Raw genomic sequence first — 12,970 nt, 5'->3', positions numbered from 1 at the left:
CATCATGCTGGCTCTTCTTGGAAAACAGCCTACCTGCCACCAAAGAAGTGAGGTTTAGTCTACAAAAGCCTATGCTGAGATGAATCAGTGAAGATACAAGACTCTGTTTTCCTACCTTTTTTATCCCAGAACATGGCTTGTTCTCTCTACAGAATGAAGGATCAAACTGACACTCATTTCAGTGCTTCATGCTCTAACCCCGAAACACCATGGTCTACAATATCGACCCTTCCAAATACAGCTTTCATTCATTAACAGCCTGTTCAAGAAATGGCAAAAGACACAGTGGCAAAAAGGTAGGCGAGCTTTTTAATGGCAGGATCAAGAATTCCCTTTGAATAACAAATCTAATAATGACTGCTGCTTCTCATACAAACAAGAAATGACATCCTTTTTCGTTTTTATTTTTTTAAAGTCATAATCTGGAGTTAGGAAAATGCCATGTGGATCTGTACACAGTTCAGCTTCTCTGTGATGCATGCCAGACTTTTGTGGCTGAGAGATTTGCCATGCATTTAAACCAGTTTTTGTTTAATTTCCTTGTTTGCTATTGTACATTCTAGCCGCAATGTGTAAAACATTCTAGAGCTGCTTTCCAAAGAATGCATGAAAAGTATACGTTGAGAGAGAGGGTTTACACCTTGAAGCCCGGTAATGTTTGAAGCATACAGTACCAGACAACGGAAGTCCTGTCTCCAGACCAAAATAGCCTGCTCAACAGAAGGGGAGATAATTCTAACACACAGCTGCTCCTTAATTGAGCATTTTGCCAGTTGAAAAGCAACTCCTATTGTTCATACCTGTATTCCAGTCCCATGTTCAGTCCAAAGAACTAGCCACGTCACTTACATTGCACATAGCACTGTGCCCTTTACATGTTACATACAAGCACACCAATGTTCTTCCATCTTTCAAGAGGGGTAATTCATACCATCTTTTCAGATTTTGATTGACAATGCATGGTGGAGCATTTTCCAATTCATTCTGCAGCTCAAGCCTAGCCCAATTCAGAAAGTAGCAAAGGTGCACACGCATGCTCCCAAGTGACCAAAAGGATAAAAACATCTTTTTTTTGGGGGGGGGGGGGGGGAACCAAGTCCACAGATTCTCCCAGGAAGCACATTGGTATCCCAATCACCAAAATCTCATCAATCTCCAGGTATTCAGCTCACCTACATTAGCAAACTCATTCTGGTCCTGGTACTAAGTGCAAAGGGGATGCGTGAAGTATCTTACTTTGAAGGGATTGTGTCTTGGGTGCATAGTAGAATTAGAAATACATCAACATCAGTGTAAGCGTGGGGATGAGTAGTGTTGACATTCAATGGATTCATAATGGTTTCCTCATATTTACAGCTTCCTCTGTGTGTTACCTAGGGATGCATGTTCTACTGGATTCCCAGGAGTAAACTAGGCATCATGGTCTACACCAGTCCCAGGAAACAGTCCCACCCCAAATTCTTCCAAAATCCCAGTAACACTACAACTTGGGGTTATAGTATCACTGATCCCTGCTTTTCCATTCTACCTGATCAACTCTCAGTGATGAGGGGAATGGTGACATCATGGCATGCACTAAAGTCCAAAGGGGAAAGATGGACTGGATGGGTGCTGATCATTTTTAGAGCTGCGCCTCAAAAAATAATGAACTAAAATATGGGGAAAACATATCATAGAATCATAGAATCACAGAGTTGGAAGAGATCACAAGGGCCTTCCAGTTCAACCCCCTGCTATTTAGGAATACATCTAGCGTGACTAGTCCAAACCTGGGGTCAGTGCTGGAGGAAATCTGAGGCTAGGGAATCCCCAACTGATGTTACACTAGCCTCTTGAAGACTTACAACATGGAAGAAGTCACAAGGAATGGTTTCATTCCAAAAGTGCTCTTATGAAGAAGCGATTCCTAAATGTTCACTTGAAATCTCTCCCCTGGAACTTGGCCCCATTACACCTTATCCCGCCAATTAGAGCAGGAGAAACCTAGACTTGTCCCATCTTCTTTGCAACAGCCCTTCTGGTACTTGAAGAGCGCAACTACCATGTTCAACCTCGCCAAGATCTACTTAAGTCTGTTTTTTCCCCATCAAGGCTACCTAGTTCCTTCAAATGTCCTTGTGGGAATCCTTTTTAGACCAATAGCCTATTTTCACTCACACCAAGTCTTACATATGCTATTTAGACCTTAGTAACAGTAGAGTCTCACTTATCCAACACTCACTCATGCAACGTTCTGGATTATCCAACGCATTTTTGTAGTCAATGTTTTCAGTTCATCGTGATATTTTGATGCTAAATTTGTAAATACAGTAATTACTACATAGCATTACTGCATATTGAACTACTTTTTCTGTCAAATTTGTTGTATAACATGATGTTTTGGTGCTTAATTTGTAAAATCATAACCTAATTTGATGTTTAATAGGCTTTTCCTTAATCCCTCCTTATTATCCAACATATTCACTTATCCAATGTTCTGCTGGCCCGTTTATGTTGGATAAGTGAGACTCTACTGTATCATTTTTTACCTTATGCTTTTTTTTAAAACCAAACATAGTTCCATATTTCCCTTTGGTACCATCCTTGTTCCTACCTCCTTTCTTCACCATCTGACAACTTTATTTATTTATTTACAACATTTCTACACCGCCCTTCTCGCCCGAGGGGACTCAGGGCGGCTTACAACAACTGGCAAAATTCAATGCCAAACAAAATCAGTAAAAAACAACAACATATTTAAAACCATTAACAATAATCCATAAAATACATTATTCAAGCTCAAAAGCATATAATTGCTTAATTCCATTCTTCAAAAAAAAAAACACCTTGCACATAGACCTTAGTTCAGACCATGTCAATATAGTACTTACTCAGTAAATGCTTGCTCAGTAAATGCTCAGTAAAAACTTCTATGATATCAGCCAATTTTAGATGGTAAACCTAGAGGAAGAGCTCAAAGGCTTTTTAAATAATAGCACCCTGCATGCATATTATACACTACATTATGACTTAGGGGTATTGTAATAAAATTATTGTTAATACTCACACTACAAGCCCCATTTAGATGGTGCTAGTGCAGTGATGCTGTTCGCTGGGGCTTCTCCAAATAAAAGAACTGTGTAAAGCATGGTACAGCCATATCAGGAAATACAAAGCTGAATTATGGTTAACCATTCCCTCTTTTCCAATAGACAGAGGGCTTTACTCTTGTAGGCAAAAGACTCTGCATCTCAACACAAGATGAATGTATCAGCCGGCTGGAGGAAGTCAAAAGTTTCCAGAAGAGAGGGAAATATGTTGAGGGGGGGAAAACACAAAAGGAGAGCAGTGTACCTTTGAAAAAGCTCGCTGAAGGCTGAGCAGGTGGGTTGACTAGAAGAAAGAACAGAAAATGGATCTGACATACCTTCGGACTATCCAGAATGGGTAGAGATTGTCTCTTTTGACTTTTACGGGTGTGATTATTCACAGATTTGGTTTTAAAATGTTCTGCCTAGCAATCTCTAGGTCAGTAGTTCTCAACCTGTGGGTCCCAAGATGTTTGGCCTTCAACTCCCAGAAATCCTAACAGCTGGTAACTGGCTGAGATTTCTGGAGTTGTAGGCCAAAACGCCTGGGGACCCACATGTTGAGAACCACTGCTGAAGGTCCTCCAGTGTGTCTCTATGGTCAACTTCCTCCAGTCATGCTGGAGGACGGAGACATTTATGGAGAGAACACCTCTATAGGAATCTTAAATTCCTCCAATGTGATGCTAGAAGAATTCCTCGAGAATTCCTGGAGAAGAATAGAATTTATTTGTGGCTTTTCACTTCATTGAAGCCTTGTGCCCCTAATCCCAGTGAATGTGAAGGCTGACTGTAATGGTTCTTCATCCCACTTTGCCAGCTGCTTTTAAAAATGTCCCTGTTTCTTTCTCCTCCTCCCACTTTCTCCCTTTGTCCTTGGCGTATTTCAATTGATGCAAACTGTTCAAAGCAGAAAAATAGTTTGCACTCAACTAACTCAGCAAGGGGACAGAAGAGGGGAGGAAGAGTGAAATCTACTTTCCAGCAGGCTCGGGCAAAGGCAAACTGCTGCAGACTCTCCTAGCTTGTGCCTTATTAACTTAATTATTAACTTTTGCCATCTTGACCATACTATGATATTACTTGACAACTTGTGCTTACATTTTCATCTGTGAAATGTTGAAATATATGAGCTAAGGAAGGAAGAAATGAAAAGCAGCCACACCCCATACAACAAATCTATTCAGAGTGTATCTGTGTACATTGGATTTGCATCTTGTGTTGATTTTAAATTAACTAGATTTTAATTGGGAAGTTCTCAATAACCATAAAGCTGTTTGAGTCAGAGGTTAATTCTGGCCAGGCCATACAATGGTAGGTACGTTTTTAAATTTTTATTTCCTTCTGCAGTTTTCTTTCATTATCACCTAGATAGACTGGGAAAAGAAAATCAATTATGATTCCATAATCAGAGGCCTTAGGGTCTTCACAGCAAATTAAAAACTATTCTGATGTTCCTGTCAAAGTATGTTGGATTTAGCAGAGTATCATTACCCACCCAATTACATTCTTTGAAGATGTGGAAACTTAACCCAGCCTCAAGACATGTTTAATCCTGGCAAAGTGGTATTTCAAGCCTATAGCAAAGCTGGGGTAGACTGTGAGAAATCTTCAGATGCTGATGAAATTGTTATTATCAACACTCAAGAGAAAATTACATCTGCAAATAAGAGAAAAGGCTTCCAAAGCTTCTAAAGCCATCTCAGTCAGAACAAAATCTGGATAGAATTCCTGGTCTCCTGGCAACCCAATCTCTGGCACCTTGCCTCACTTTCAAAAACCATACCTATCATGCACTGAACACACAAGGCACCTTTCCTTTAATCTACAGCATCAACAGCGGCATCAGTGGAGCGGTGGAGGGTGAGTTTTCGCTAAATTAATAAATTCTAGTAACTGGAAGGCAGTGGGAGAAGTTTGTTTTTTGTTGTTTTGCTTTTTATATGCCCTCAGTATTGGCAAAAATTCCTTACTGACATCAACTAGTTATATTTACAGGAGTTGAGTGCTTGGTTCAAGTTAAGCATACTGGAGCTCACCTTTCTCTAGACAAGTTTATCCAGAATTTTTGCAATAAAAAACATACCATGTCCCTAAGGGGGCAATGTCCATTTGTAAAGGCAATTTCTATCATTAAAGGTCTTCACGTGGTCAGGAAAGGGAGAAGAGGTACCTGTGAATGGTGAAAGGGAAAAGCTTACTATGAGAGTTGCTGGCCGTTTCTAGCTATCACCAATTGTAATCAACCAGAGAGGCCAATGGACTTACAGGGTGGGCAAGAGGCTCAGCAAGAATTCAGGCCCTATAAATAAATTCAAAGACAAGAGTGTTTGTGATAGTTTCAATTATTGGCATTTCTGGTTGATTACAATTGGTGATAGCTAGAAACAGCCAGCAACCGCACTGGTGTCTCTTCTCTCCTTCACCTTTAGGCTAAAATCCTACACACGTGTATCTTGGAAGTATACCCCATTAAACCAAGAGGGGCATCAAGTGCATCTACACACTGTAGAATTAGTACAGCTTGACACCACCGTAACAACCACTGCATAATGGTTCTAGTTTTACAAGGTCTTTAGCCTTTTCTGCTAAAGAACGCTGGGACCTCACCAAATTAACAGATCCCGGGATCCCATAGCATTGATGCATTGGAAGTTAAAGTAGTATCACACTGCATTAATTCTTTCTACAGTATATCTCCAATCTTAATTGTGACTAGAGATGCATCTGCTCTCAAAATCCACTACTAAAGTCAATCAGGTTTGCAGCTGTTAAGGACATTGTGACAGCATTTGTGAAGTTCTATACACCAGAAATCCTATGTCTTCTGGTTGTTAAATGGTGAATAAAGCATACTTTGCCAAATGATTTTTTCATCTCTGTTGGATTTCTACATGTTTTTAATCTGATGGTACTTTTTATTACGTTCATTTTTTTTAATCCACATTTTAGTTGCAAACGTGGAGAATATCACTACCAATCGAATTATTTGTTAATAAATTTAACATAAGGGCATAGCCTTAGCAAGCTGGGTAGAAAGGGCAGCAATAGTGATGTGCCATTCATCACCATGCCAAATGCACAGATATGTCTGCAATGGCTCACATGCTCAGAGCCTTGGCCAACAGTTACAATTGTGGCTGTTCACAATTTAGAAGCGAAGCAACATGAAAAAGGGGAAAGGGAACATGTGAGAAGAAGCCATGACATTTTGATGAGGACACAAACCAATGAGCAGTTTTCATTGGTTGGAACTAGAGGACTAATGATGCTGAAGATTCGACAGTTCCAGATGGAAGCATAGCTCAATGCTTGTTTTTAAATATTAATATACATAAACATATTATTGGATTAGTATCCAATAAATGCAGTCTTCATGGAATTTTGGAGACCTTTCACGCATGGGCTATGTAGAGCGTTAGAACAAAACAATAATATGGCATGGATGTCATAGATGCCTGCAGAAGTGTATATGTGATACAGCCACAACTCAATCTGCCTTTTAATTTTCTAATGTTAGAATTCTATTCCCACAGAATAGTCTCATATATGATTGTTCGAAGTCTTATTTGAATAGAATTCTATAAGAGAAGCTTGGGGACATGGTAGTTGGCCCTCCACCTCTACTACGTACTCATTATCCAACAACACCTTTCCACATATTGGAAAAACTCCGTAGTACAGGGCTAACCATATCTGCAATGGTTCCCAAAGTAATTTAGAAACCTGATTACAGTAGAGTGTCACTTATCCAACACTCGCTTATCCAACGTTCTGGATTATCCAACGCATTTTTGTAGTCAATATTTTCAATACATTGTGATATTTTGGTGCTAAATTCGTAAATACAGTAATTACTACATAGCATTACTGCATATTGAACTACTTTTTCTGTCAAATTTGTTATATAACATGATGTTTTGGTGCTTAATTTGCAAAATCATAATGTAATTTGATGTTTAATAGGCTTTTCCTTAATCCCTCCTTATTATCCAACATATTCACTTATCCAACATTCTGCTGGCCCGTTTATGTTGGATAAGTGAGACTCTACTGTATGTAAGAATCATACAAAGGATTACAAATACTACAACCCTGAGCTAAAAGGAGATGACAGCATTTGCAACATATGGTGGTCAAAACAGTGTGAGAGGGAAAGGAAGAGAATATGCCATGAAAGATTAGTGTGTGTATTGTTTCGACTGCTCTGACAATTGAGATATTTGAATCAACAATGCATGGAAACTGTGATCTCTAATGCACTCTAGAGCAGGGCTTCTTAAAACTTTTTCCACTCACAAACCCTTTCCGCCCCAGAAATTTTTACATGTCCCCAGGTATATGGGCATATAAAATAGGCATAAAATCAAACATTTACTCATAGTAAATCAGCATTTGCAAGTCTTGATACAGGCTGACTTCCCCTTTTTATGAAGCACAGCTGAAGCATTTTCTGTAGAGTTCACTGTAAACACTGTATGGTGTCCTTCAGACATAAAAGTCTGAAACAGCCACTAGGTAGTGTTTAGAAATATTTTACTGTTGCCAAATATTTCAGAACCAATATTCAACACAGTTTAAGAAGCCGTGTTCTAGAGAATCCTGCAACTCTAAATGGGTAGACCTGGGAATGAAGGTGTGTTGAGGGACAAACACAGTGCAAGAAAATACTGTGTGAATGTAATATTTCTGTTCTCAAAACTCCTCTGCTATTTCATCTCTCCCAGAAGCATGCTGAAGCCCCATTTGTATTAAATCAGTCAGATTGTTATTGCTGGGCTTCATGGTTTGTGGGTTTTGTTTTGTTTATTTTATTAAGGCCATGCCTATGGGACAAAACAAAGAGACAGGTCTCTCAGAATTCTTATGCCATTCTTTATAGTCTTCTCAAATCACTGTAATTCCCATGGTTCTACAGATGAGAACGATGACAGTCATATTTTTATAGTCTAGACATGTTCTTGCCCTTCCTCTCTTGGACAGACCGGGAAAGGATTAAGAACGCTTTATGTGTGAACAAGGCCCACATTCTTAATAAAATATAAAAGGAGGGCCATCATCCCAGCAGTGATGTGGATATGCATAGATATTATTGTGCTTTAGGCATCTCTGGAAAAGAAAAGTTATTTTATACACTTATGTATTAGTCTAAAAAAATTAGTCAAAAAATCGACCTCCAAAACGTGGGTTGATTTATCCATGAGTCAACGTAGGTACAGTACATTAACTCTTATTTTAAAACAGAACCATTTCTGAGTAGAGTGGTGAGAGCTTGCCCTGTCCTGGAATAACCTAAAAGCCGCACTTGGCCCCCTCAACTTTCTCTGCTATGGCACAGTGTCTGGACTTTTTGAATACCCAGGTGGCCAGCTCCCAAAAGCAGCACTGATGTTTTCCCTCTCTCTGCAAAATGACCCTCAACCTACTCACGGGTCATAGCAAAATCCATAATGTTGGCCTCCAAACTTAATCAGGAGGTTGACCTATACATGAGTATATATGGTACTCAAGATCTGCCTCTAACAAATGAATCCTTAATTCCTACTGCATACAGGTATGCCCCTTCCAACTCTAAGATTCTGATTCTATGAACAGCTCATGCCTTCTTCTTAGGATGTAGGCCTAGCACAAGGAATCTTATCCTCCCGACAAACTTGTAAGATGATGTCCTTTTTAAGGGACTAGGTTCAGTAACCCAAACACATCAATCTAAATAGATAAGTTGGCTAGGTTCTTTTCTATCCTTGTCATATGGCTGCTTAGTTATGGAGCAAAAATACAGCCAGGGTAGAGGCCCTAAAACCAGAGTCTGGAAAAGTGTGGGAGTTTTGGCTTAAAACACCCAGAATCGTCTCAATAAATATGAGCAGTTGGCAAGCTGAGGGGTTCAGGGAGTTTTCATTGTAAAAGGGGCCATGTGATCCTTTCCAACTCTTAAGATTCTATGATACTATGAAAAGCGACATTTCCAAGCTCAGAGCTAATATGCAATCAATTCTTCTCTTCAGGCTCCCCATATGTTGTGTTTCATGCTGCAGCCTGAAGACTTATGCAGATGTTACCACATGTGGCTCAGCATCCTTTATTTCTTCAGGCTTTTCAGTGCAACGATAAGCTCTTATTGTATTGCTACAGCTCCGCAAACCTAACAGCTGGCTCCTTTGATGTATTATAAGCCCTTACATATAAATGTTTTTTCCCCCTGGGCCTAGTGGCAAGTTTCTGCAATTCCCATTTCTCAGTCAGCTCATGGAAACTTGATTCTGTAAAATAACCCCAACCGATTCCCAAATATACCAGGTTCAACAGCCCATGTCAAAACTTCTCGCTGTTTTGCCAACAAGCGCCAACCTGAGCACCATATACTCTGACATGTATTACAGAGTAAATACAGTAGATGACAACAGGTATCACAGCAGGATTTCTAAAGCAAACAGATATTACCACTGGAGACAGGAAGCCTATTGCAAAGTTTATGTGGCTATTTGCATTTCTGCTACCAGCAGGGAGACTGGATCCCAGCAGGGGAGACAGCTAACTAGGTCAGTGAGCCTTGCATTTGGATTCAGTGGGGAAACTCTGCATGCTAGATATCTATAGCCTCCACAGACAATACTTTGAGGTTAGAACCTCTTCTGTCCATGTATTATTCCTTGCCAAGAAACCACTTGCTTGGTCCCCTAGGGATACTTTTTTTGCTGCCTCTGCACAAAACGCTACTGCTCGGGATACAGTTAACCTAAAACTGCTGAAGAAATAGAACTCATGTCCCCCACTCTCAGATTACACTGGGATCAGTGGAACCCCTTTCCTTAACAGGTTTATCATTTCTCCTGCAAGAAGCCCCTCAGGCCAGTGAGCTGTCAAATTTTATGGGTTACAATCAGCTCTAGAGGATGCGGCTGTTCTTCTGATGTTTAGCAGTTTTAGATACATAATTCTCTTGCTTAATATTCTAGACACTGATGAAGAGTCTGTTTCTCTTTTGTTCTGTCAATACTTAGAGAGGGGGAGTATAACAGCCATGTGACAGGCGGCATTATGAGAGCCATACTAAAGAATGGCCAGGGGGGTAGAGAGATGGGGGTACTGGGCTGTCTGAGTTAATCTAGAAGTTCACACCAAGTCTTCTCTAAGCTCTGCCCATTGACCTTTTCACTGTTACCAAACGCTGTCTCACCTATCAAACCGTCAGGGCTCTGAGGAGGAGACTGTAGTATTGCTAACTGAGAAACCAAAACGACGGTGTGAGGGGAAGGACAGTCAGGCACTAGGCAGGCTGCCCGAGCCGCTGCTTGGTGGCTGGCAATAAGCAAGCAAGCATGAGGCTGGCCGGCAAGACCCCAGGTTAGGAGCTGGACAGAGAGAGCATGGGCATGTGGGCAAGTGAAGCACTGAAGTACAGCTAGCTGCTATACGCTTGTATTTTCCGACACAATAAGGCTGTGCTGTGGCGACTTGAGTGTATACTATACGCAGAGGTTTCTCCAGCCTGGCGAGATGGTAAGTCGGGAGGTCTAAGGGGTGACAGCAGCAGAACATTATCTTACAGTAGCCTTGCCTTCCTGGGATACTTGTCTTCCTTTGGTTGCTGGAGTTTGAGTTTGGGTTTGGGCCTTCCCCCTTTGTCCTTTTTGGAGCACACCTGGTGAAACAGGGGCATCTGCCAAATGCCCCCCAACTGACTGAGCTCTGGAGGGAGCTTTGGAGGAAGGCTGGACCGGCAGAGGGTATGTAGTTCCTGGCCTGTGCTGCCGGGATGGTAAAGGATTTTCCTTTCTGGACAGTGACTGGCTTTTGGGGGAAGCACTGAGGTTTCGTGGAGCAAGAATGGGACTCCTAGCTGGTGGACGGAGGAGTTTTCTTGGACTGCTCCGTAAGGAAGGGGCAGCAGGGCTTTGGGCTGGTTTTATTCGGGAGTCACCAGATACATTCCCAGAGAATCTTTGCCCTTGAAATCTGCAGAAAGACAACAAAGGAAAAGAGGAAAGGTTTTGTTTAGTACCAGGGCTACAATTTGTGGTTTAGACCCCCCAGTCTCTCAATAAGGACATATGGCAACAACCAGCTATGCATCCAAATTAATACTGAAAACACACAGGTCACATTTACCATCCATGTCATAGCAGTGGTATAGGCAGCCAGATACTGAATACATACACCCAAAGGACATTTTTATCCGCTGTCCCAAGACTGTGGAATGACATGCCAGAAGAGCTTCAACAGCTGAATCAGATGTCAGAACTCAAAATAAAATTCTTCTGGCAGGCCTACCCAGTCAATTTGAAACTGTGAATTTTAACCTGCATTTTATTGGTGTTGATGTGGGTCTTGTGTTCATTTTGGTGTATGTATGTATGTATATATGTATATGATATGTATGTGTGTGTGTATGTTGACTCAGAAAACTCTTGCAAATCTCTTGGAAAGACAGGGGGACAAATGTCAGTGTGCTTGAGGAAGCGAAGACCACCAACATTGAAGCGATGCTCCTACGCCATCAACTCCGCTGGACTGGCCACGTTGTCCGAATGCCTGATCACTGTCTCCCAAAGCAGTTACTCTACTCCGAACTCAAGAATGGGAAACGTAATGTTGGAGGGCAGGAAAAGAGATTTAAAGATGGGCTTAAAGCCAACCTTAAAAACTGTGGCATAGACACTGAGAACTGGGAAGCCCTGGCCCTTGAGCGCTCTAATTGGAGGTCAGCTGTGACCAGCAGTGCTGCGGAGCTCGAAGAGGCATGAATGGAGGGCTTAAGGGAGAAACGTGCCAAGAGGAAGGAGCCTCAAGCCAACCCTGACCGGGACCGCCTTCCACCTGGAAACCAATGTCCTCACTGTGGTAGAACATGCAGATTAAGAATAGGTCTCTTCAGCCACCTACGGACACCCCCCAAGACCCCACAGATGGAAGACAATCATCCTCGAACTACGGGGGATCGCCTAAGTAAGTAAGTAAGTGTGTGTATATGTGTGTGTGTATGTGTATGTGTTAGTATATATGTGTGTGTGTGTGTTCTATTTTATGTGTATCTTTTAATTGTGTTGTACCCACCTCGACCCACAAGGAGAGGTGGATAACAAATACATTTATTAGTAGTATTAGTATTATTGGAACGCAAATCTAGCCCTTCTTTCATACATTTGTGCAAGTCTTGTGGAAGTATACAAACAGTTGGTTGCATGGAGGCCAGGTAAGTGTAGTCCCTTTTAGAAGATTAAATGAGCAAAGGACTTTGTATCCCTGATTGTGTGAATGCCATCTGAACAGTAGACTTGAACTAAATGAACTTCATTCACCACCATCAGGATCAGTTCTGCTATAAACTGGACCTAGGATGAAAATGAACAAGAAACTAACTTCTTTTGCTATGACACCATCCTGAAATCCACCATTTATAATATGTTCATGAAGTTGTCCGTCTTTAAAAAAATTCAATTGGCATCTATGGGAGGCTTAGTAATTGATAGTCAAAGACAATTTTCAAGAGACAGGTTGCGCCACAACTGGATAGGAATGCCAACTTCAGGTTAATCTTTCCATCCCAGTCTGTGACCAGCTCCCCTGAAAACACCCACCCACCCACTCGGAAAAGAGGCTTTTAAACTGTCTCCATTGGTGCCAATGGAAACTGTTTTGAAAGTCACATCACCAATGGGAGGACATGATCGAAGAGAGGAGGCTGTGATCTACTCAGGGAGGTCAGCCTCTGGCTTTACACCATTGCATGACTGTTCTGTTAAAAAAGGAATAACCATAGACCTAAATATGGACTGACTGGATATAGAAAAGCAAGAACTAAAAAGTCAACAACTACTTCAAACAGCCCACAAAGACTATAACTGAAGCAAGAAATTCTGTCTGATCTTGGAAGCTAAGGGCCAGGCCTAGTTAATACT

General features: G+C 41.3%; 1 protein-coding gene across 1 annotated transcript in view; it reads right to left on the bottom strand.

Moving 5' to 3' along the window:
- Positions 1-290: 290 nt before the first annotated feature.
- ttbk1 (tau tubulin kinase 1) overlaps positions 291-12,970 on the bottom strand; it is a 159,917-nt gene continuing 147,237 nt past the window's right edge. Inside the window, exon 15 of the mRNA XM_016991760.2 lies at positions 291-11,027. Within this exon, the coding sequence (XP_016847249.2) occupies positions 10,610-11,027 (418 nt within the window). The 3' untranslated portion in view covers positions 291-10,609. The remainder of the gene's footprint in view (positions 11,028-12,970) is intronic.

Source organism: Anolis carolinensis, chromosome 1 (genome assembly GCF_035594765.1).
Source record: "Anolis carolinensis isolate JA03-04 chromosome 1, rAnoCar3.1.pri, whole genome shotgun sequence".
Classification (NCBI taxonomy): Eukaryota; Metazoa; Chordata; class Lepidosauria; order Squamata; family Dactyloidae; genus Anolis; species Anolis carolinensis.
Note: the sequence above shows the minus strand (reverse complement) of the source record. Positions and strands in the feature narration are given on the sequence as shown.